Here is a 25,167-nt window from a genome sequence, read left to right as displayed (position 1 = left end):
GGATGAAACCAAAGGAATAGAGAAACTTCTTCTTATCAAATACTTGCAAATACGATTTATCACGAATGCCTACAGCCAATTCGTAAATAACATCTACTTCCTCCTATAATAATGAAAGCCAATCTCTCAAGAAACAAGGACAACATAACCCACTTCTTCAATTTATTTATGTTTACAGTTAATGAAAGAAGCCAAACAATTAGAGAAAAGATAATGAAGGGCAACTCTTTAAAACTTTTAATTTATTTATAGTTTTGCAACATAATGAAAGCTTTTATTTTTCCTTTTTCTTTAAACACTAGTTATTTTAGTCAAAATCTCACTCCAATCTTCTACACATGGCAGCAAAGACAAAATAAATAAGTAAATCATTCCCTTTGTTTATTAGTATATCTTTTAGAAGATAAACTTGACTTCAACCAACATTTAATAAGGAAAGAAAAAAAAAAGAGATTCATGAATGGAAATGAAAGGTGTAAATAACATAATCATTGATGGGTCGACTCATCAATAGTGGGTCAAAAAAAGGCCCATGACAAAGAACCCATTAACATATAGATTTCAACCCACAAATGATTGAGAAACGACACGTGTAACTGCACATTCCCGATCATATCAACACCACCGCCAAAATCCTTTGGCGGCTACCACCGACAAAATCCTTTGGCGGTTACCACCGACAAAATCCTTTGGCGGCTACCACCGACCCCAGCTATAAATATAAAAATCCAAAATGGACGGTACGTGCTCAACACGTGCTTCTTAAAACGCGAGTGGTTTAGGTAATTTATTTATATAATCCATACAATTCTCTTATTCCTAACTTCTGGTGTATATGTGTCACCGTATCTCTCCTCTGATTGGCTAATTCAATTTTGTAAAATAAATAATGAATTAATTTTAAAAATAGCAACCCCATGAATCTCGGTGTATCAACCAAAAAACACAAACAAAATCTACACCGTTGATTTGGTGGACCAGGAGAAAAATCGAACGGTAGCTTTGACTCTTTTTAATTCGCCGTCACTGGGAGAGAGAGAGAGAGAGAGCAGGCCGACGAACGAGGAGGACAAAGAAGAAGAAGAAGAAGAAGCTTCTCTTCTCAGAGAGATCCCGTGGAGGAGAATCTAACCGGCGGATCTGTTTGTTTTCGTGAAATCATCAATGGGTTTGTGGGAAGCTTTTCTCAATTGGCTTCGTAGGTGTGTGAGATCCCTCCTTTTTTCTTCTTCTTCTTCTTCTTCTTCTTCGTATTCAATCTCTCTGTTCTTGTTTTGATTATATTGAGCTTAAAAATTATGTTTTTATCTTTGGATTATTGCTTTATTCCGCTGAATTTTGAAAATTTATGAGAAATTGGAATTGAAATCATCACCATAATCAGCTCAGCTGTACTTGAATCGTGGTCTTGTTTTTAAGATGATTTTTTGACAAGGTTCTTCTACTTATCATAGGAACGTTCCTGTAGTTTTTATCCTTTTAATTTCAAAGAGACGAGCTTTTTTATAAGCATTAGATTGCCAAGTGTTAGGGGTTGTATAGGTCCAATATGTTCTTCTGTGGTGACATTAAGGTGAAGAAAAGTGAATCTGTCTTAAGATTTTAGATTGCCATGTAAGAATGAGAGAGCATCTTTCAAGTTAGCGGTGTGATTATTGTGGTTTATGTAGGAGCTGTGAAAAAAATGCCTTTTTTTTCATGGCAAATAGTATAGAACAGGTTCTAAAAAAAACTTAAAATTTCATGAAAGAGTGGTTCTTTTTCGTGTTTAATTATGTTTCTAGCTCTCTATGAGTGAGTCGTGCCCTGGACCAAAGTGAGTTCAATTCGGTATTCATTTTTCTTTGTTTGGATATGTTTTTGCAGCCTCTTCTTTAAGCAAGAAATGGAGCTTTCTTTGATAGGACTCCAAAATGCAGGAAAGACATCACTTGTTAATGTTGTTGCGGTAAGTATTATAGTATTATGCTTCCCTTTTGATATTCTCTTTTAACACTCAGAAGATTGTGATTGGGGATCTGATAGCTACTCTCATCTCTTTACTTGTTTAGACTGGTGGATACAGTGAAGACATGATTCCCACGGTAAGCGTTACACTACAATCTCTTATTAAGTTACATCTTTCACCTGCTGTTTGGAATAGCATGAAGAGATTCTCCTTTTGTTTTTTTTTTATCAGGTGGGGTTTAACATGAGGAAAGTAACAAAAGGAAATGTTACAATCAAACTATGGGATCTTGGTGGTCAACCAAGATTCCGTAGCATGTGGGAACGTTACTGTCGCGCTGTTTCTGCCATTGTGTAAGGATCTTTTAGACTCAGGTTTCTCTTCACTTTGTATCTCCCACAATTTGGTTTCATGTTTGATTCCATTTCTAGGTATGTAGTTGATGCTGCAGATCCTGACAACCTCAGTGTCTCGAAAAGTGAGCTCCATGATCTGTTGAGCAAGTCTTCGCTTAACGGTATTCCTCTTTTGGTTCTTGGGAACAAGATTGACAAACCTGGAGCTCTGTCCAAAGAAGCCTTAACCGACGAAATGTATAGCTATTTCTTCATCTGAACTACTCCAAAAACAGCACAATTCAGCTCGATCTAATTATCTTTCTTGCATTCTTATTGTTGCAGGGGGCTTACATCTCTTGCAGATAGAGAAGTCTGCTGTTTCATGATATCCTGCAAGAACTCTACCAACATTGATCAGGTCATTGATTGGCTCGTAAAGCATTCAAAATCAAAGAACTAAAACTTTACCAAGAACATATAGTCTCTCTTCTTGATCTTCTTAGTCTTCCTGTGTTGTCTGGTTGATGATGATGATGATTGTTGAAGACAAATTTTCCTGTGAAACAAGTTGTCTTTATTTGTCTTCTGTCTATCCTGCTGGTCTGGCCTGATTTGGTCCAGTCTTGTCTTTGTATATTAGATGTGGATTGTTTTCTATTCCCAAGGCTTTGCAATTGCAATTTTGGAAACACAAAAAACACAAGTGACCTTATTTTTTTACTCTTCTAATAAAATTCTACGGGCGTTCAGTAGGAAGAGATGTAAACTCTGCGTATTAATATAGCTGCAACTGTAGTTAGAGTCTCACATAGAAGGTAAATTGAAACATTGCAATTTCTCATAAGGATTCAATGGATACGCAGAGTTTACCTTAGCCAATTACAGTATGTATGTAAACATGTTTATAAAGTAAAATAATATTTGGTGTGGCTTGTTGCCTCCATTACCTCAGGCCTCTCAACAATCTAATATAAAATTATATATTCTGTACTAAAGTAAAAAAAACAAAACTTAGTGCTGTCCCTCGTTTCTCTTGGTTGATATTTTGAGAAAATCTATTATTTGTTTGTTTCAATAAAGTTTATACTAGTCTCTTCTCTTCAAGCAAGAAATGGAGCTTTCTCTGATAGGACTTCAAGATGCAGGAAAGACATCAATTGTAAATGTTCTTGCCGTCAGTACAATATTATGCATCCCTTTTATATTTTCTTAACATTTAGTTGTTGGTGATTGCCTTGGGGAATCTGATAATCTATTCTCATCTTTTTCTTGTTTAGACTGGTGGATACAGTGAAGACATGATTCCTACCGTAAGTGTTACACTACACCTCTTATAAAATACGTATTTCAATCAACACGAAGAGATTCGTCTTAGTTTTTTTATTTTTTTTTATCAGGTCGGGTTTAACATGAGGAAACTGACAAAAGAAAATGTTACAATCAGACTATGGGATCTTGGTGGTCAACCAAGATTCCGCAGCATGTGGGAACGTTACTGCCGCCATGTTTCTGCGATTGCGTAAGGATCTTATTAGACTCTCAGGTTTCTGTTATCTTTAATGGCTGGCTCACAATATGGTTTCATGTTGATTCCAATTCTAGGTACGTAGTTGATGCTGCAGATCTTGACAACCTAAGTGTCTCGAAAAGTGAACTCCATGATTTGTTGAGCAAAGCTTCGCTTAGCGGTATCCCTCTTCTGGTTATTGGGAACAAGATTGACAAACCTGGAGCTCTGTCCAAAGAAGCCTTAACAAAAGAAATGTATAGCTGTTTCTTCATACTGAACACACAAAAGGCATTTCATTTAGCTTATGATTATGTTTCTTGCATTGTTAATGTTGCAGGGGGCTTAGTGCGCTTACAGATAGAGAAATCTGCTGTTTCATGATATCCTGCAAGAACCCTACCACCATTGATCAGATCACTGATTGGGTTGTAAATCACTCAATATCAAAGAACTTAACTTCACCAACAACAGATGTCGTCTCTTCTTGATCTTCTTAGTCTTTATGTTGATGATTGTTGAAGACAATTTTATTCGTGTGTAACAAGAGTTTGTCTTTATTTGTCTTCTGTCTCACCTGTTGGTCTGGTCTGGTTTGGTCCAGTCTTTGTCTTTGTATAACAGATGTGAATTGTTTTCTATTCTTAAGGCTTTAAAATTTCAGAAACACTAAAACACAAGTGCCTTTTGAAAACTTCTAAAAATCCAAGGAAATGGAAATAAGCTCTGTTGTACAATCAATGGACATTGACTTATTTATTTCTTCTCAAACCAGTTTTAAAATGGGTCGCGAGAACCCTGTAAAGTTACTAGGAATAACAGATCAACAGAAGAAGAAAAAGGGAACAGGTTTTACATAGTCAATGGAGTTAGAATACATTACAAGCTGCAGAATGTACACTGTTAACTGACCAAAAACACTGCAGCAATGCAAATTTGAAATAAGGACATAACCTGAAGATTATATCAAAACGATATAATATCAACAATACAGTATCAATAGTACTCATACAACATCAATGATTTCTTAGTTCTTACCGAGTTTACCTATACTTCAAAGCTTTCATTGCCGCTTTTGCAAATATATGGGCAGCTTCAGCTTCGGCTTCTGCTTCATCTGCCTCTCTTGCCGCTTCTTCAGCTTCTGCTATTGCAAATTCTGCTTCTGCCACGGCTCTTGCAGCAGCTGCAGCAGCCTCTTTTTCTGTCATGCCCTTTATTATAACTTCTCCATCTACTTGGGATTTAGTAAGGTTTTTGATGCCGTTCTCCTCAGGTTTTGGAGTATTTTCCTTGTTTCCTTCCAAAAACTCTTGAGGAGACCTTAGGTTTTGTCTCGCTCCTTCATCCATATAATTTGGAGATATCCTATATTTGTGCTTTGTCTAAAAGGTGAAAGCAAACGCAAGAAGTAAAACCATTGTTAAGTAAGTAATAAATATGTGATTTTTGCAAGCGGTAGTTTCGACCAAAGTGTTTTCTTTTTACCTTAACTAACGTTCCAACATTTGTCAAATACTTTAGTCTTGAAGACACAAGCCGTTTCATATCCAGTTGCATCTTGAAATTCTCCTGAAAAAATTTACAGCTACACTAAGGTCCTTGATGATTGTATATAGATGAAGCAATGCCTAATGACATAGAAAGAATGCTTAACGACATAGAAAAGAGTACCTCAATATACCGCAAGATCGACTTGCCGTCAGGACCAAAGGGTCTCTTCAAATTGGTAATGGCCTCCAATATAATCTTATCCACACTACAATAAACATATCAGAACTCAGATCAATCTTGAAGAAACTTAGACTAAAGTAAGCCTTTAGGCTTCACTATTCCCATACTCTACATCCACAACATCAAAAATTCATACAAGAAGAAGGCAAACCTTGTAAAAGGTCCTTTAAAAGCTCTTGGTGGTTCACAAGAAGCTTCAGGAGGAGATGGTGCATCAACCATCAGCTGTCCTCCTACATCACCACCAATGTGACCATTAGCCAGAGACACAATGGTAATAGCTGTAGCGTTATCATCTGGCCTAGGACCCGACGTAGGAGCTCCTTTAAGTGCGAGTTTAGCCTTCTTCCTAGATCCCCATAAAGCTGTCACACTTATATTTCTCCATTTGTCCTGTTAAATAATGTTTTTAGACAACAATGTAAGTTTCTATACTCTCTCTCTTCTCTTCTCTTTCAAGTTCTTGTTTGTTTACCTTGAGATCCACATTGGAACGAGACTTCAAAACTGAGCTATACTCAGGATCTGAGAGAATGGTACGCCATTTTCCAGTTCCATGTTTAAGTACTCCAGCTTTAAGAGCTGTTTCTTCTTCTGCTGTCCACTTCTGCTTTGGAGCTCCCATTCACACAAGTTTATCACACAAAAAAAAAATCAAAATTCTCCAGAACCACACACACACACAACAACAACTAATGAAACTTCTAATGTCTCGACTTCGTTTCTCTGTAAAGCAGATGAAAACAACCAATCACAAAGATCAATACTTTATAATCCTGAATACAAATGAGATGTAAGAGAGAGTTATATCTGGTTTTAATAAAAAAACCTCTAAGTTTGTTCAATTGCATTAGCAATTCAATAGTAATGCCAAGCCAAATCATCGTTAAGCATGAGAAAAGATTAAAGCTTTCGATCAGGGAAATCGGAAAAATTAAACAAGGAGAGGAAGAAGAAGAAGAAGAAGCGCATGCCTGAGAAAGCTGTAGCGAATGAGAGAGGAAGCTGTGGAGAAGAGTGTCATGGATCAAATTTTGAATCTACAATTGTTGAAGAAGAAGAGACACAAAAAACTTGACCTTTATTTTTTCGATTCAGCTACGAAGGATGATAAAATGTATCGATTTTTTTGAGGAGCCCTTTATTATCCTCCAGTTTATAAATTCGTCTTGAACTTTTTTTAGTTACAAAAACACCCATTTGTTTTTAAACCTTTAATTAGGGATTATTTTGTAAAATTAATGAGGATGAATGGTACAGTAAAACCTCTATAAATTAATAATTTTGTGACCAAAACATTTTATTAATTTATAGTGAGATTAATTTATCTATAAATTAATAATTATTAATTTACACTATAAATTAATAATTATTAATTTATAGGTATATTTTTAATTGTTTAATTTTTAAAAAATATGAATTAAGACAATTTTTGCAAAATAAAATTAGAATTTTGGATGTTGTAAATTTTATGATATTGGAATTGAATTTGAAATAATTAAAAATATTATTGACAATGAATTACAAATATTATAGACAAATTCACTTATACACATGACATAAATATTTAAATTTATAAATGAAAATATCAATTATCGTATTTTAATAGTCTATCAAACTATCAAAATGTAAATGATAAATATTTATAAATTGAAAACTTTAAGCTGTTTTATGAAATGTTATAGAGTATTTTATATCATTATAATTTGAAGATACAACATAACAATTGTTTTATAGATATGAGGTTTAAGATAAACATACTTTACTATATTAACACATATATATATATGTAAATTTACATGATTATTAATTTATGATATTATTGGGACCATATTTTACATTGGGATTTCAAAAAATTATTATCTTATCGAATTTTGTTATTTTTTACACTGTCCCAACTTGGGACTAGCAAAATTTATTAATTTATAGAGTATTAATTTATAGAGGTTTTAGTGTATAATGATCCTAGCTCACATCTTTACTGAAAACGTGTTTCCGCTATTTTTTACCATTCATCATATTCATCAAATTTTCACGTTTTCAGGTAACTAATATCATAACAATTTATGATATTTTAGGATTTTTTTCCTTGTATCTTAAAATTGATTTTCTGTAAATTTTATCATTCATGCTAGAAAATTGTAAAATTCAAGAATTATTAATTGAAAATTTGAAAATTTAATGATTTACTATTGGTCAATAATTATGAGAAAAATTAATAAAAATTTTGATGATAAATAGAACAAAATTGAGTTACTTATTTTGTGTTCATCTACTGAAAAAAGAAAAAAGGAATGGCTTTGATACAAAAGTGACAACACACTTTTTACATATACAAAAGATGGGCTGCACATACCCTGATTCAGTCAGTAGTCATAGAGATAAACAAGACCTCAAGTCAAATTCATATTCATAACAAAAATAAAATAAAGGAGAGAAACAAACCCAAAACGTGGACACACATAACCAGAAGAAGAAGAGATCTAAAATGTTGATCAAACACATCTTTTTAACATTTTACATTATGGAAAAATACAATGGCATCCTCCAGACGGTCAACGGCTCATCCTCCGATCAAAAGCAAGCTTCCAAGAGACAACAACAACAGAGCATAGCCAAACTGTATCATACAAATACACATTTTTATAAGTACCATTCACAAGCAAGCATATATGTAGACTTTGAATTATCCATATTATTGCATAGCAAAATTTATTACAAAAAATGTATCATCTAGAAAAGGATTAGTCCGTTTCGTCAGCTTCAAGCATTTTAAGACTATATTATAATGTGAAAGAGAGAGATTTGGGTCAACGCACCATCCTTCCATAAAGCCTGAATCCTTGTCTTTCTTCTTCTTATGTGGATCCTGACCATAGTGGGGCGGTGGAGGACCTTGATAAGGATACTGCGGTGGATGACCTTGAGGATATTGCGGTGGAGGATAGCCTTGTGCTGGATATCCCTGACCCGGTGGAGGATAACCCGCCGGAGGATATCCCCCTTGAGGATATCCTGCCGGAGGATATCCTTGTGGTGGATAACCTTCCTTAGGAGGATACCCTGAAAAATAACAACATCAAAAACTTGAGAAACAAGAAACAAAGATACCTATAAACATAAAAGATTTGAAAGAAAAAAGAATTGGTAATTACCTTGAGGAGGAGGAGCACCAACGGGATGGTGTTGATCTTGATAAGACATTTTCTTCTATGGTTTGCTCTTATCTGAGGTTGTATTGTCTTTCTATATAACGAACTCTTTGCTTCTTCTTCTTCGCTGTGAATGGAATAAAAATAGGATTAGTGATAATAATGATGATAAATAAAGGAGGTTTAGGAGACAAAAGACATGTTCTCTCCAAGGACTAATCTTAGATTTATATGATTAAAAACAATTATAAGTAAGAGACAACCAACTCACTTTGTGGAATTGTTCAATTAAAATGCAATTTCCCCTTGACCCACACCACAATATTCTATATTAAATCTCTTTTTTTTTTGGTTATCAAAATTTTTTAGTCTATTGTTAGATGAAACTTCCCCTCTAAACAATATAGGTTGTAATTAAGCCTATTATCATATCATCATCATCCACTAGTACCAGTTAGTGGCCTATATTATATCATGATCTTCCATTATTCGAATAAATACTACTAAGTACTAAGTGTAACATGTTGAGTTTCAACATCATTGATGACTACACTCATGGAAAAGTGGGTAGTCCTTATAATTTTGTAGAAATTGTTTTATTGGTCAAGGTTAATTTTTGCAAAAGGCATTTTATATTTCTACTGGAAATATCCCATTAGCAAAAGTATATCCTTTATGTATATAATCTGCAAAATGAAGTCGAATCAAAATACAATAACCCATTGATGACTAATAAATATAATCTTTCTTGATCAAGAACATTTTCTGCCAAGCCATCTTGTAAAAAGTTAACATTTTGCTGATTTCAAGATCAAAAACAAAACAGAACAATGAGAGTTATTCCACAAGGTAAATAAAAAGCAATGTTTGTTGCTTCGTGCACAACCAATCTAAGAAGAAACAATTAGGGTTATTACAACAATCGTGCCCTAAAGAGTTACAATACAAGAGTCTCTACAGTCTACACTCTCCTGACTGGTTCAAAAGTTTCCCTGGCTACTTGCTTTTCAGAACCAGAGGAACCATCTTCTGCGCTTAACCGTATCAGTCAATCTACTGGACGACTCCATTATCGGATTTACGCTGATTCTATTAGCATTTTTCACCGCCCATTCGCCAAAACCTGGTGAAGAAACCAATTCCCTCATTGCCTTTTCCGTACTCTCTTTAGTGAACTTTTCTAACTCTTCCTTCCTTAGCTTTCTTCTCCCTTCTGGTGTTCTGTGGAATGAAGACGGGAATATATCTGAATCAGATAGTGGTACTGTCCTCGACTTCTTGTTGGAACCTGCAAAAACCATTTACACCGATTTTTCAAGAACATTACGAGATAAATGGAATAGTATCAAAGAAATCAGACTCCTAGAGACACACAACAAGAAAGGTCAAAACCTCTAGGAAGAGGATAAGCAAACGTAGTAGCATGGATTAAGCTGGAGCTACAACTCTCAGTTCTTTGCGCTAACAGCATTCTGCTGATACTTTTTAGAACTGTTGAGATGAGAATACTAGATATCAACGCTCCTCCAGCAAGCAAGGGATCTAAAGAGCTCTGTTAATTAACACAATATCATGACTTAAGTTATAATTAAAGATGAACCAAAAGCAATAGTAGAGAAAAAACAACGAAATACCTGAAGGATCAGAACCACAGCAAAAGCTCGGATGGTCCAACAGACATAGATTGATGTACCAATATCAATAGAACCATCTTTTGTCACAACAAATTTCTTAACAGTCCAAAACCCTGACCATGCTCCAAACAAATACACAAATGCAACCAAAAGAATCGCCAGCTGCAAATTTAACATAAAGCCGTTTAAGATTCATATGCATGTGACGTAACAACAAGTAGGCCAAAATCTAAAAAAATATCCAAACTTACATACAGGAATGTGCAAATCTTCACTGATTCCTATCTGCATTGGCAGATCTTGAATTAAACCGCATATGTATTGAAGAGAGTAACCTCCCACACCAATCTGATAAGATAAAAAAAAAAAAAGGCTTTGATTAGTAAATGTTCGATAAAAACAAAAGGTGTCAAAGAGAAGACAACTCTCACCATAGAGGAGTAGAGAAATAACTCAAACCGACTCTTCCGTCTAGTCGGGAGACGCTTTATCCCCTATACACAATCAGTGATCGAGTTAAACAAAAGGGAAGCAAATAAATTATAAGCAAAAAGCCTTTGATATCGTTTTGAAAACTTTTTACCTGATAAATGATAAGAGTTACAAGAATGACAATTCCAATGGACATGGCACCAATGTAATAAAACGCTACTGCTTTGCTAAGTCTAGAAGCCAAATTCAGCAGCACTATCCCCATCATTAAAAACACGATACGGTACATGAAAAACTCTGCCAAGACACAAACTCTACCTTGTTTAGTTTTATAATTTGCAAAAACACACCAAAAAAAAACAAAGACTAACTCTATACCTTGTTTAGCAACAAACTCCAAGGTGACGACTTCAGATGAGCCACCATAGGTTCTTATATCAAGGATCTTGTAGTCAAAAGGTGACATTATCCCAACCCAAGGTAACCCTTTTGATACTTTCTCCCACTGACCATGAGAGCACATTCCAATTGCACGCGACGAATTCCTATAATCAGCAAGATATTAAACTTGGAATTAAGACAAATCCATGACTGAGGTCGATGACCACATAACACAGATACTAGATTTTTTTTTACCTGTGGAAGCAAATGTCTATACTTGTTCTTATACTGTTCGATGTATTACTCAAAAGGGTCAACTTCAGTGAATGAGCATATCTATCAATGTGCTTAAGTCTTTCTAATCCATTGATATGTAACCTCTCACATCTCGATGTTGTACCTCGCTTCAGACCAGGAGAATCTATCACCACCTCTGTTCTTGGAGTCACTTGTAGTGAACCAGTTTCACCCACAACTGTCAATTTTACAAACAAAATTGGATCTTTTTGGTCGAATTTGTCTTAATTATGTAAAAAAGCTTTGAAATTTAGTGATTCTAAACTGAAATATTCGAGTCCCAGAAAACAAAAAAAAAAAAAAACAGAACGAAACCGTAAAATCTTAATTAAAAATCCAACACAAACTTACCGAAGACATGTTCGTCAGATGAGACAACGGAGAAGAAAGTGAAGAGATTTAAGAAGAGAAACACGACACTGATGTTGTAGCTTCGGACAAAGACTGATGAGTCACTCATCGATTTTTCTGTGTGTGTGTTTTTGTTTTTGTCGGAAGAATAAATCTTATTCCGAAGTTGAACAACGCGGTCACATAAATAAATAAGCCATTTCATAGTATTTTGCATACACCAAATAAAAAAAAAATAAAAAATAAAAAACACACACACACATATTTCAAGCTTTGTGACACATTCATTCATCAAAGAGTAGCAGCAAGAACCTTCTCTAAACGACATGTTGCAGGAACTGTAAGCACATGACCAAACCACTCAACTTCTCCCCAAATTTCACAACTTTCTTGTTGTTGTTTCTCAAGAGCAATCTCCGCACACCAAATCTTATCCTTGTTATAGCCGTCACCACTAGTACAAGGCGATTGATCGACCCACAAAACCGCCAGTTTTCCACCATAATCAGCCAATTGAATACGACAACTTGGAGGGAACTTAGGTAACCTTACCAAACCCTTCAATTTTCTCCACACTCTTGGCTTAGTGTCAAACCATTTGAACACTCCGTGAAAATTAGTGTATAAAACGTTCTCTACCACGCAATAAGAAACCGTATAGAAAACATCTCTTAGCTCATTTCCAACCTTGTCCCATCTACCTTCCTTGGGACTGTAAGCAATCACATCATGATGGCAATGAGACACCAGGTGGAACTTTCCATCAATACATGTGCTTTTGGAGAATGCAAAGTCATATTTTGCCTTGCTGCAAGGGATAGGTTTACTAGGATCCCAAGTTTGTGTTTCTGTGTCAAACACCTCAAACAAGTTCTTCGAGGAATCTTCACAGCTTCCTGCAGCTACATATATCTTTCCATCAAGGACGCTACTAGAAAGTCCCATTGGCTCCACCGGCAAGCTTGGAGCCTCGCGCCACGTGTGAGACATGCAATCCAGAATCATGACGCTAGAGGATACGCCAATGCTGTAGATATCAGAACCAACCGCCACTAGACCCGGAATGTGCGGACGAGGAGAATGGGTAATGGGGACTGTAGCCAAAGCATACCCACTTGTGTCGTCATTGTTTGAGGTTTTATCAGGTTTCCGGCAGAGGGTAAACCAGCAGCTAGAGTTCAAATAAGGTTTCGACATTAAGCACACATAGAGACAACTCTCGGTGCGTCCTAAGACTGACCGGGCATTGTAAAGCTCCGGTGAAGTTAGGATAGATCGAAAGCTCTTGGAGACAAGGGAGAGCGTTGGATAGTACAATATTGAGACACGTGCGACGCAGCTCAATAGCAAATCATTGGGAAGTGACATAATTGGGATCGATTCTGGCGTCTACGACGGCTTCAGCTGATATGCTTCGGAGTTCATCTAAGATAGAAAATTAGAGTAGAAAGAGGAAGAAGAGATGCGCCTTTACGGCGGAGATGAAGAGAGAAGAGAGAAAGAAATGTAATTAATTGTTTATTGATCCTTTTCGATAATGTTTACAAAGAACGAATTTGAGATTAATAAATACTTCTAAGTATTTTGGGCTTAAACGATAATCAAGCCCATTACGGCCTATTAAACTTCTTGAGGTCGTATCATCAGCTTCTTCTTTTCCGGTGACATTGACGGTGTCAGCTACGACTTCTTCTTCCTTCATAAGGGTTTTCTGACTTTTTTTAATACGGCATGACATGTTGTTACTCGACGGCATAACCTAGCCAGCAGTTTTTTCAATTTGGGTTCAGATAAATGAATCCTGGTTTGATTTGGATTGGTTAGTTCGGTTCGGTTCGGTTCGATCTTTTCCGCACCTTTTTTTATAAAACAAGAAATCAACAATTTGGTCTAGCAACTACGTAGGAGATAATAAAGCCAAGGATATGTTCAAGCAAGCACCAAAAGTCTACCTTGCTTTGTACACACGAAACCTAATGACAACAATAAATTTACAAATATTTTACTACAATAAAATCAAATAAAGATTCACTAACTGAATTCAGAGTCAGAGGATTATCTCTATCTTCGTTACTTAACGATTCATTAATTTAATCTCTGATAAACGCATGGTGAATCTATCAATTAATCGAATAAAGTCAGGTGAAAAAATAGGTTCTTGAATCGCCTTTTTAGTAGTTTCTCTAGCTAGTTAATTTCTTTACACTCTTCTTTCGTTCCGTAACTTCCATTAGTCCCTTGGGGTGTTGTGAAAAGAAAAAGAGAATGTAATAATAGCTTTGTTAAAGTGGCTTTTAGAAAAAGTGGGTAAAAAAAAATCTGAAGCCAAACTCGCATGAAGTGAATGTCAAACTTCCATGAATTCGTTTTCTGCTGCAATAGCCTCCTCAGTGTTTATAGGCACACTTAACATGTACTGGTTCTGATGCTCTACCAAGTACTGCATCGATCTCTTGGTGTCTAGAAACAATCGATAAACTCTCTCAATGTCCTCAATCTCCACTACTTTCCCTTTACGTTTCAGGCAAGCCAAAGCAGCTGCATTGATCAGATGAATCGCATACCTAAGCGAGGTATCGCATCCGATCAAAGTCAGAAGCTGTTTCGCCTCTTCTTTCATCTCCACCTCTTCTTCTTGGCAACGTATCTCCAAGATCTTTCTGATCTCGTCTTGAGTGTTAGGCTGCGTTGTGATGATGAGAAGACGGTCAAGGAGATCGATTGGGATCCCATGTGGTGATACCTGGTTTGTTCCTCGGATCGTTGTCATTCCTCGGTTTGTAGCTACAACGAGGATAGGAGACATGTCGTTTTCGAGTGCTCGGTTTAGGAATGAGAAGCATTCAATATCAAGCATATGGACTTCATCGATGAAGAGTAGACCAGGTACTATCTCAGCTTTCCCTTCTTCTCTCCATTCTGCTACTTTAGTATCGATTTGCTCTCGGGTTTCTGATCGGATCTCGCCTGTATCACCCGTGAAAAGGGCTTGAAACCCTTGAGTCCTACAACACACATAAATGAAACAAGAATACAGTTAATGAATTTGATGTAAAAAGGACTAATCCTTATCTGTATCTAATGAAAACGTATCAAATGTCCAAACCTAAAGTTGAAAAGAACCGATCTTTACAAGCTAAACCCTAAACCATCAACCAAATACGCAATCATGTAACCATCTCTATCCAGTTCCAAGCCTAAAATTGCAAAAAGAAGAAATCTTTTTCAACCTAAAACTCAAAACTAAGCAACTGAAAACATTAACAAAAACAGAGAAGTATCAAGAAACGAACCTGCTATTAATAACATCAATCTCATGAAGTGTGACAGTATGCACAACCTCTTTCCACTTCTGAAGCTCACCTTCAGGGCACTGCATAAACTTAGTCTTTGACCCCATAACATCGTAATCTCTAGACCTCGTAAACGATCTTCCAAGCTTAATGATCTTCCCACAAGCCCTATCCAAAACTATAACATCACCACTCTGTACTTTCTCCTTATCCAACGCCTCAATCAGTTTCGGTCCCAAACCATGATCAGATTCCATATCAGTCGTCTTCATAGTTATCTTCCCAGTCTTGTTCACAGCACCCCTAGAAGAAGCAGGTCGATCAATCGAAATCGGCACGACTTCTCCTTCCAACACCTCTGTTTCTTCCTTGATCCTAACACCAATATCTTTACGAAACGCTTGAGTTAAAGCTTCAGTCTTTGACATCTCTAGTGAAAATATCTCACTTCCTGCGATCATGGTGAACGGTGTTTCTAACCCTAGCGACTTAGCTATACCCATTGCTATTGCGGTTATACCCGTTCCGGGTTGACCGGCTATGAGTATAGCCCGACCAGCGATTTTGCGTTCTCGGATCATCTGAAGGATTACTCCGGCGGCTTTGCGTGCTTTGATTTGACCAACCATGCCTTCGGATACAACTTGTGGCTCGAGTACTGAGTCGAGACCTAAGCCTCGTATGTGTGAGTGTGCTCCGGTTCGTTCAACTCTGGTTAAGTCTCGACTCCCTGATAGCTTCAGTTCTGCCATTGTTTGAGTTCGCCGGAGGAATGAGAGGTTGTTAGGGTTTGAGGGCTTCGTCGCAAAGGTTTAGACTTGAGAGAAGAATCACCAAAAGAGTCTTTCTTCTTCGTAAAGGTTTAGGTTCTATTTTATAAGAGTTTTGGAAACTGATATATTTTTTTGTTTATATATTAAGAAAATATAAATTAAATGAGAATTTTCTGACTTATTACTATGTTTTTGGTCTTTGTAATTTTGGATCTGTATATTATGTTTGTAATCTTGTTAAGTTGTTGTGATTTAAAAAGAAAAAACAATTTTATTTATAACGTTTTAATGATTCAAACATTTTGTTTCATGTGTTAAATTTCAAGAGTTTTGGGTTGAAATTAGGGGTAGGCGTTTGGATTTTTCGGTTTCGGTTTTTTTTTATAGGTTTGTGGTGTTATAACATTGAAATTATATAAAAACTACTGTTTGGATATGGTTCGGTTTTTTCGGTTTACAATATTTTTGGTTTTATAAATTTGAAACCATATAAAACAACATATAATTACAGACAGATATCTACCAACATATGAGTTCGTCGGTTGTATTACCGACAGATGCAATCCATTGATAATCCGTCCAAATTTCTTATGGATAACCGATTGGAAGACACCATCGGTAATGTCCGTTGGTTATTTGTCGGTAATTAGTAAACTGTTGGTAATTTTGTCGATTATAACCGGCAGATTATTGACGGATATCAGTTTTTGATCCGTTGTGTCAAATTCTTGTTGGTTTTTATTGGTCTAGTATACCAACGGAATACCGACGATTTATCGATGGGTTAGATCATCTCCAATGTATATCTCTATTTTTTCCTCTAAAATAGAGTAACTCTATAATAGAGCAATAGTTAATGTAAAAAAATAGAGATAAGAATAGATTTGCTAGCAATCTGGAGCAAATATTGCTCTATAATAGAGTTTTTACTCTAAAATAGAGTAGGGTTGGAGATGCCTTTAGTGTAATAACTCTCATTTTTGTTTCGTAACACACTTTTTTAGAAGCAATGTATAAAGGATGAGTTTCATAGACTAACTAATCTTCTTTTAAACTACAATATTAAAAATTTGTGTGTTTTACCAAAAAATAGGTTGTTTGTCTAAATTATTTATGATGTGGTATTATACCTTAAGGGTTAGTATTTGTTATTTGTCTTTTTAATTTTTTTTCTTATGACTTAATCATGTAGATGTTTATTTTGACAAAACATTCCATGGTTAAATATATAATACATAAAATATATGCATGTCTATTGACAAAAATTATTAAATTAAAGGATTTATAACCTAAATCGTCGGTTATCCATTGGAAAGCCCTTGGAAATAACCGACAGATTTGAGATTGTCAAATACATATCGATATTCCGTCGGAAAATGTGTCCGGGAACCAACTACGATGAAATTTTGGTAAACGCAGCAATTAAATGTTTCGTCAATATTATCGATATAACCAAATAAATTCCTCTTTTTCTCTACGTATCGTTTCTTTTTTGTTCAAACCACTCCTCCGACTCCTCTCTTCGACGACACGTGATCTCTTGCGAATCTCTGGCAAATCTCTCCCTCCAATCTGGCGAATCTCTCCCTCCAGTCTCTCCAACTTCTTATGGCCTAAGTTCTCTCTTTTATGATAGATTTAGTTTTGTTAGATTTCTTAAGAATATGATAGACTTGTTAGATTTAATGAATTGGTTCTATTTGGGTGTTATTGATTTGATGAATTGGTTTGTTAGAGATGGGTGTTAGATTTGTTAGAGTTGGATTTGATAAATTGGTTTGTTAGAGATGGGTGTTAGATTTGTTGGAGTTGAATTTGATGAATTGGTTTGTTAGAGATGGGTGTTAGATTTGTTAGAGTTGAATTTGAATAATTGGTTTGTTAGAGATGGGTGTAACTTATGGATTTTTAATTTGTTTGAGAATAAATTTACTAACATTTTATACATTTTATTAATTTTTGATATATGATTTCCAATTACATATAAAATGTATATTATGAATTTTTAATGTTGTTAAGTATATAATGTATGATATATTTATTTTAATTTTAAATAACACCTCAAATATAATATTAGAAATATGAAGCTTTTTGTAAATAATGAAAATTTATAATATGAGCCGACATCAGCTGTGGGTAATCTTTTATCTTCAGGTTATCTTCACCTCAATTGAACAACTTACGCTGAGAATGGTTTGTCAGCACTAGAGTCTAGAGTAGCTTTGAAAACAGTCAAGTAGACTGTAGATTATTAAGAGAAGTTCATAAACCTCCATAGTATCATAAATGAATTTTTTAATGGTGGCTAATCAAGATTATTAGCTCGACCTGCTAGATTATTGTGTATATATTTTTTTGTATATGCCGTCTGAGTTTCAAAATCTTGTATAATTCGAGCTTGATGTTGAAATTAATGAACAAGCATTACATTTTCTAAATAACCTCTGTTTTTTTTTTTTTTTTTTACATCAATATAAGTTCTGCTTATTCGTCTTTGGTATATAATTGGGCAGAATGGAAACTACTGGTTGTTCACATTGCTGCAGCGCTAACTTAGTCTCCAGAAATTTGAGGAGGGTATTGTATCCAACAATCGAATTGGGGAAGAAGTTATGTCCAGGATGCAATCACAGAGTTGTTGGAGAAAAGAGTTAGTTGTAAGTATTCCAGTCACCTTTCCTTGTACAAGTGGAACCTTCCACGTTTCCTTCTTAAAGGCTACATCCTCAGACTTCAACCTTATTGCATAGTGCCTAGTAGCTAGCCTTTTGATACCAAAGTAGAAGAAATGGTCCAACTAGCGAATCTTTTTCAGGTCCCTTCGGTTGCAGGAACCGTGAACCGTGGCAGCCAAGTGATATGCGCGGGTTTGACTGTGAACGACTGGACCGTTTTCTGTGGTTCAGATACAATTGCGGTAGAGCTACCTGTTATTAACAGCATTTTCATCAAACCAATCCAATCTCAGCCTCATTTCGTTGCTAGTGAAATGAGGAAGTCTTTGATCGATACCTATGTCTAAAGCTTTGCTTCTTGTTTCTTGAGTTTTACCAAAATGTGTTTCAAGAATTAGCTGCGCTCTTTAGGACTCAAGTGTTAAGTAGTAATTAATTTCTTGGTGTTACTTTGGAAGTAAAGGCTTTTTTTAAGTATTATTAGTATTCAATCATTTGTTCTTACTTCTTATACAACCTGCAAACAACAAATCTCCCCATTCAAAATCCAAATTTAGAACAAACCCCTGTGTGATCCATCCAAAGGAAAAGTTCCAGTGTAGCGGATATGATTGTGCTCTGAAACCTCCTCCATAAGCTGGAGATGAGATATCTGATGCTTATAGAACTTTTCAAGTTTCTTCTCCACGTTTGACTTCCCTCCTTTCTTGTTAGAAGACGATGATGATGACGACGTGGCCGCCGATGATGTTGGAGGAAAGTTTCTTGATGAAGGATATATATATATCAGAGAGAACCTCAGATTCAAGTCGCATGTAAGAGAGGACTTGGCAAATTCCTTCCTCTACCTCAGGGTTAAGGTTCCTATAACCTAAGAATAACAAGAAAGTAAAAAGAACCTCTATGCTTTTAACGTAATTAAAATTGATGGGGCATATATATAACATGATATGAGTAAGTCGTCATTTATACTGTCAAAAGCCTAATTTAAGAATTAAGTAAGTAGTCTAGTACCGTGGGAGGCCGTAACGAACTAGAACCGCAGTGACATCACATTTTCATGTGAGCTTTTGAGGCTGAGTTCTCATACCAACAAGACGTTGAGCACCAAGTCTCGGTATTCTAAGAACCTGTGAAGAATCCAAATACACACAAAAAAAAAACAGAGCAAAATATAATTACTGTTTAGAAATCAGACTATTTTGTAAGTATCCAACAAAAGTTTGAAAAGACTTTCACTTGTAAGAAGCTTGTTCTTCTGACAAGCATGAACCTCTCTTGTCTCATGTATGTTATTATATCCCTGTGAAACATATCTTGGAATTTGGATTAACAACTTTGCTATGTTTTGAGAGAAACTATCTCAAAAACGGTATTGTATAAGTCAAATACCAGAGCTTACGTTTTTGATCAAGTTTCATATACATTTCTTGTCATAGTCTTTTAATGCGTGGGAAACGAATTGCTATGTCAAGGTCTGTTAAAATGATTTGATGTAAAAATTGGTCTATCTATACTAGTATTTTTGCAGCAACTTTTGCTCAAAAATACATTTTGGAAAGTCTTTACATTTAATGCAATTAATGCTTATATTTATATCCAAACAAGTATAATTAATTTTTTCTACTATCCTTATAACCAAACAGAATTAAAATATTTTAAATATCCATATATATAATATCCTATAATAAACATACATATTTAGATGATTTATTCCATATTAAAAAATTATTCTCCTATCATCTTTATTGATTTTAAAATTTAAATATAGTGAATCATCATATAATACATAAATTTAATAAAAATACATATTTTTCCTGCATATATTGTGATTTGAATTTTTTTAAACGAACATATATTACTCAATTAATATAAAAAGTGTGTGTTCAACATACATATATAGTAAATTTACCATATATAGTAATTTATATAATTTTAAGAAGTTCATAATTTATAACTGATATACCTAAACTTAATAAAAAGTTTAAAATTATGAATATTTAAACATTAAATTTTCAAAATAACATAAACGAGGTATAAAAAATAATGGGTTATATGACATTACATGATTGAATTGATAATACTAAAAAATAAAATATCATTAATATGATACTTCAATACGGGTCAAATCTTTATTTTACTATTTTAACAATACAAATATAAAATATGTCAGATCAAACTGATTTAGTTAATATTGTATTAAACAAAAAGTGTTGTTGTGGCATACCATGAATTATATGCTAAATCACTAAAATTAATAAAATAGTACATTAGCAAAATTAGTATTAAAATAGTTCATTAACAAAAAAAAATAAAAATAAAAACTTGCCCTGCGGTGTACCGCGGATCATAATCTAGTATCTTATATAGTATGAGAATGTTTTCTCCTAACTTTGCATAACACGATGATATTTGGCAGCATATATTTTCGACACATGTCCTCACTTTTAAATTATTAAATTCTTTTAATTTATTTTTCTCAAAAGTACATACATTATTTTCAGATTCACTAAATTTAAATGAGATTTCTGTACTAAAAAATATATTGACATTTATGCAATACCCTTTTATTAATTATATATAGATATCATTTATCAATATTTTATATAATTAACATAACATGATAATTTTGCATAGGTATCATTTTTCAATACTTTATATAAGATTACCATAACATTATAATTTTGCAAATAAGAAAGAATTAAATATTAATATTATCAATTTAGAAAAATAAATTTCTGATAATTAAAGATTTAAATATTAATATCATAATTTTGGAAAAATATAATGTGATAGTTATTAAATTTTTTTACTAATTTCAAGCTATAAAAATATTTTAATATTATAATAATTATTTGTTGATAAAAAAGTATAATATTTGTTTCACAGTTTTTGTCCCAAAATATTAAATCAATTTATTCTAAAATAATTTCAAGATATTAAAACAATATAATATTTAATTTTTCTTTAGTAGTAATCATTAACACAAATTATTGCATATTAATTCTTGAAAATGTAACTCCCATGATGTTTGAAAAAAAAACTAAAAACAAATCTTTCATCATATAAATACACTTTAATGTATTAATTGCAATACAGTTTGTGTTTTACAAAAAAAAAAATAACACGGACAAAACCTTTGGTATATTTAGTCTTTGAAATATAACCATAACTCACATGATGTTTGACCAAAAAAAAACTGAAAAATCTCTCATACTACTACAAATTTATGTATAAATAGCTAGACAAAGTCTTCATTAAACATCTTATTCTACCTCTCACATAATTTTCTAAATTTTGTAATATTTAACGTTTTCCTATATGTGACATTTGTAGGTTTTGAAATAAATAAGTTGAGTCGAAATTTTGGAGCATATATAAAAGTGAACATGTTAAATGTGGTTATTCATTAGAAAGAGTTAGATGAAGAAGGTCTTAGGCACATAACACATTCTCACTTGTAAATGTTGGTAAATACTGTTTCAAATGTCTATTTTGTATATCAATGTTGTAATTTGTTTTTCTTTTATCCATTTGATAAATTTTTAATATAAAAATTTTAGTTTTAGATCATAATTCATAAACTCTAATAGATTTTATATCTTAGTTACAATATTTATGCTACTTATTACCCATGCTATATTTTATACAAGTGTGTTTGTATGTATTACCCATGAAAAAGAGTTTAAACAAATATTAATTGTTTCGAATACTATTACTTGAAATTTGTTCCTTAACGTTACAACTGTGTTTGTATGTATTTATTAACTTTGTTTCCGATAACCATTTCTATAGTCCTTTATTTGATATAATAATATATCAATAACATTTTTTTACTCAATTCTCAACTAAAATTCAGTTTGCATTTAGTATGTTCAATAGATATAAAGTACGTGATCAAGATATAGAAATATCTAACAGAGAAATTTCTTTTCCAAATTCAATTAATCAAGAAACAGAAAGAATTCTACTTCTAGAACACAAATGCATTTGAAGTCATTTGTATAATTTATTAAGATTAAAATATTTTATTGCTAAAACATTCAAATTATAATAATAAAACTTTTAAGCATGTGTGAAGCATGCTGGTAATATATAAATATCAAAATTATTTATGCTACCTTTAGTTATTTAATTAATGAAATAAATTACGCAGAGAATAAAGGAAGAGCATGAGTTTCGGCTCAAGAAGAGGTTATTCGAGAAATTCAAGCTACTGTCTCGCCCTTCTTGGAGGTGTCTGGCTTTAGAAAATATTGATGTTTTATAGATTATGTTAAAAGCGGACACATGCTCATCCGCATTTTATTTTATACTTAATCAATATTTTTTTACTAACATAAAAAATGTTTGTACGTCTTGATTTTGCATCAAAACATGAAGAGCTCTATATATTATGGGATACATACTAAATATTTTAAAGTAACCTTTCATATTAATACAAAATTTCAGTTTAGTGCTTTACTAATCAATAATCATTCATTTTAAGTGACCGAAAATACTTATTTAAAAACAAAACAAATAACAAACATAATATAATTTATCAAAACATAAAATATATAACTTTAAATATTTAAATAAATCTAATATATATTAAAATTATTATAAATTTATCTCGCGCGATATTCTAGTATGAAGATATCAGCAGCAAGGTATGCTAACCACTGTAGAAAAGGTTCTGAGTTGTATTATTGTATTAAGTTTAAATGAATCTATCTCAGAATATAAAAAAAGAAACCAACAGCAAAAAATACAATAAATTGAATCGACACATAGTATTTATGTCGTCATCAATCCCGTGGATCCGGAAAGAATCTCACTAACTCGTGTGGAACTTCAAATATCTTGAGTGTATCAACTTGGAAGAGTTCCTTTAATGCATCATCACATATGAACATCTGTTCATCATCATAATCATCACAACATTCATCATCACATTCATCATCATCATCATCACAACATTCATCACAACATTCATCATCATCACATTCATCATCATCACACCATTCATCATCATCATCATCACAATATTCATCATCACATGCGAACCTTTGTTTTTGTAGTGGACGTTTCTTGTTCACTACGATCAAATTGTTATGTTCGATATATAACAAAATTCTTTCTGAGGCTCCAGCTCGTGAAATTTCACTCATCCCTAAAAACTTGGCAAGTCTCGGGTGGATAGGATGAACTTTCCATATCTCTTGTATCATTATGTCTTGTATTTCAGGCGAAATTGGTGGCGAAATTGGTTTCGTACATAACCTCCTAAACTGTATTTTATCGGGCCAAATTGGTGGCCAAACTGGTTTCGTAGATAGCCTCCTAAACTGACCTAAATCACTCACCCCTAAAAACTTGGGAAGTCTCGGCTTGACAGGATGAACTCTCCATATCGCTTGTATTTCATCCGGCGAAATTGGTGGCCAAATTGGTTTCGTGCATAGCCTCCTAACTTGACCGATCAAAGGAGAAAAAAAAAAGAAATCTTCATGTCCTTCTTCCACAAGAGACCGAGGAAAAAAATAGGGATTTTGGTTGTTGTGGTTGTGGTGTTGTGTTAACCTAATTTAGATGTATATATATATATATATATATACGCGTTGAGGTGGAAATAGAAGAAAATTTCTGTTTATATTTTTTTTAAAATGGAAAATAAAGTATATGGAAATATGTATTGATCTGTGTATATGATTTCGTAACTAGAGAGAAAAAAGGAAAACATGTCCAGCTCGAATTGAAAAAAGAAACCCACGCACCCTGCCGACCTACTGAAACTTATATAAATAGATAGAAATCGGTAATTAAACAATGATGATAAGGAAAATTAACATTTATCTTTATAATTTTTTTATATATATTAAGACAGGTAAATAAAAATTGAGAAATTTTCTGAATTATTATCATTTTTTTTTGGTGATTGTAATTTTGGATTTGTATATAACGTTTATAATGTTGTTATGTTGTGGTGGTTTAAAAAGAAAAACAATTTTATTTATAACGTTTTAAAGATTTAACATTTTTTGTTTGATGTGTTTAATTTCAAGACTTTTGGGTTAAAATTATTTCCTAGCAAGATTCGAATAGTATACAGTAGATCTATCTAACATTTGATCGGTGGAAAAAAACTTGACAAACACGTTATCATCTTTGGCTAAGTCTGCACTGAAATCTAAAAGACTTGATCCTTTTGACTCTGTTTGGAGTTTAAAGGCTTTGTACTTGTTGAGTTGTTTCGAGTCCATTTTGAACCCATACTTCCATTGTGTTCATGGCACTGTCATGCGATATCATTGTGGTCTAGCTTAGCATGTCCTACAACAAGTCTGAATTTGAATTGGCCTCCTCGTCTCCGTTATTCTTCAAAATATATGTTTCCTGTCCTCTCCATACATAACTCTCAAAGTTAGTTATATCTATCACGAGATGTACGACTCTCAGGATCAATAGTTAATACCGGATCAAACAAAAGAGACTCATATTACTTCGATCAAAAGCCAAATGATTTGTCGAAAAATATGTTTGGACGACAAAAACTGTTAAGACTTGCAATCTACTTTGACAATGTAATGTGACATAAAATAACTTAAAAGAACAACGACACTATATACAGTAACCTAAAAGCATTCATGACATCGAAACTGAGATTTAC

At 33.7% G+C, this 25,167-nt stretch overlaps 7 protein-coding genes across 9 annotated transcripts; 2 read left to right on the top strand and 5 right to left on the bottom strand.

The window, feature by feature from the left end:
- LOC104791217 (ADP-ribosylation factor-like protein 8A) lies at positions 1,022-3,008 on the top strand. The gene is made up of 6 exons (XM_010517051.2): positions 1,022-1,202; positions 1,867-1,948; positions 2,052-2,084; positions 2,180-2,301; positions 2,380-2,541; positions 2,629-3,008. The coding sequence occupies exons 1-6, from the start codon at positions 1,165-1,167 to the stop codon at positions 2,744-2,746; spliced, it is 555 nt and encodes a 184-aa protein (XP_010515353.1). The 5' UTR covers positions 1,022-1,164; the 3' UTR covers positions 2,747-3,008.
- LOC104791215 (ADP-ribosylation factor-like protein 8A) lies at positions 3,132-4,489 on the top strand. 2 transcript variants are annotated; one of them, XM_010517050.1, is made up of 5 exons: positions 3,132-3,445; positions 3,564-3,596; positions 3,684-3,805; positions 3,889-4,050; positions 4,134-4,489. In XM_010517050.1, exons 1-5 carry the CDS (start codon positions 3,398-3,400, stop codon positions 4,282-4,284), a joined length of 516 nt encoding a protein of 171 aa, XP_010515352.1. In that variant the 5' UTR covers positions 3,132-3,397; the 3' UTR covers positions 4,285-4,489. The 2 variants fall into 2 exon arrangements, with proteins under 2 accessions (XP_010515352.1, XP_010515351.1); XM_010517049.1 differs by having other exon boundaries at positions 3,132-3,460.
- LOC104791214 (telomere repeat-binding factor 3-like) lies at positions 4,604-6,635 on the bottom strand. 2 transcript variants are annotated; one of them, XM_010517048.2, is made up of 6 exons: positions 6,502-6,635; positions 6,003-6,253; positions 5,679-5,920; positions 5,468-5,552; positions 5,282-5,365; positions 4,604-5,178 (listed from the first exon to the last, which is right to left on the bottom strand). In XM_010517048.2, the coding sequence occupies exons 2-6, from the start codon at positions 6,150-6,152 to the stop codon at positions 4,837-4,839; spliced, it is 903 nt and encodes a 300-aa protein (XP_010515350.1). In that variant the 5' UTR covers positions 6,153-6,253; positions 6,502-6,635; the 3' UTR covers positions 4,604-4,836. The 2 variants fall into 2 exon arrangements, with proteins under 2 accessions (XP_010515350.1, XP_019102307.1); XM_019246762.1 differs by lacking the exon at positions 6,502-6,635 and having other exon boundaries at positions 6,003-6,495.
- LOC104791213 (cysteine-rich and transmembrane domain-containing protein A) lies at positions 8,071-8,899 on the bottom strand. The gene is made up of 3 exons (XM_010517047.2): positions 8,683-8,899; positions 8,347-8,590; positions 8,071-8,147 (listed from the first exon to the last, which is right to left on the bottom strand). Exons 1-3 carry the CDS (start codon positions 8,729-8,731, stop codon positions 8,102-8,104), a joined length of 339 nt encoding a protein of 112 aa, XP_010515349.1. The 5' UTR covers positions 8,732-8,899; the 3' UTR covers positions 8,071-8,101.
- On the bottom strand, positions 9,544-12,064 carry LOC104791211. The gene is made up of 9 exons (XM_010517045.2): positions 11,775-12,064; positions 11,382-11,601; positions 11,124-11,290; positions 10,897-11,042; positions 10,745-10,807; positions 10,569-10,661; positions 10,314-10,475; positions 10,072-10,231; positions 9,544-9,967 (listed from the first exon to the last, which is right to left on the bottom strand). The coding sequence occupies exons 1-9, from the start codon at positions 11,989-11,991 to the stop codon at positions 9,687-9,689; spliced, it is 1,509 nt and encodes a 502-aa protein (XP_010515347.2). The 5' UTR covers positions 11,992-12,064; the 3' UTR covers positions 9,544-9,686.
- Positions 11,976-13,274, bottom strand: LOC104791212 (F-box/kelch-repeat protein At5g51250-like). Its single transcript, XM_010517046.2, has one exon. It carries the CDS (start codon positions 13,140-13,142, stop codon positions 12,066-12,068), a length of 1,077 nt encoding a protein of 358 aa, XP_010515348.1. The 5' UTR covers positions 13,143-13,274; the 3' UTR covers positions 11,976-12,065.
- On the bottom strand, positions 14,072-15,819 carry LOC104791210 (ruvB-like 2). The gene is made up of 2 exons (XM_010517044.1): positions 15,068-15,819; positions 14,072-14,779 (listed from the first exon to the last, which is right to left on the bottom strand). The coding sequence occupies exons 1-2, from the start codon at positions 15,817-15,819 to the stop codon at positions 14,122-14,124; spliced, it is 1,410 nt and encodes a 469-aa protein (XP_010515346.1). The 3' UTR covers positions 14,072-14,121.

This window comes from Camelina sativa, chromosome 6 (genome assembly GCF_000633955.1).
Source record: "Camelina sativa cultivar DH55 chromosome 6, Cs, whole genome shotgun sequence".
Classification (NCBI taxonomy): Eukaryota; Viridiplantae; Streptophyta; class Magnoliopsida; order Brassicales; family Brassicaceae; genus Camelina; species Camelina sativa.
This window is presented reverse-complemented; position numbering and strand designations above follow the sequence as displayed.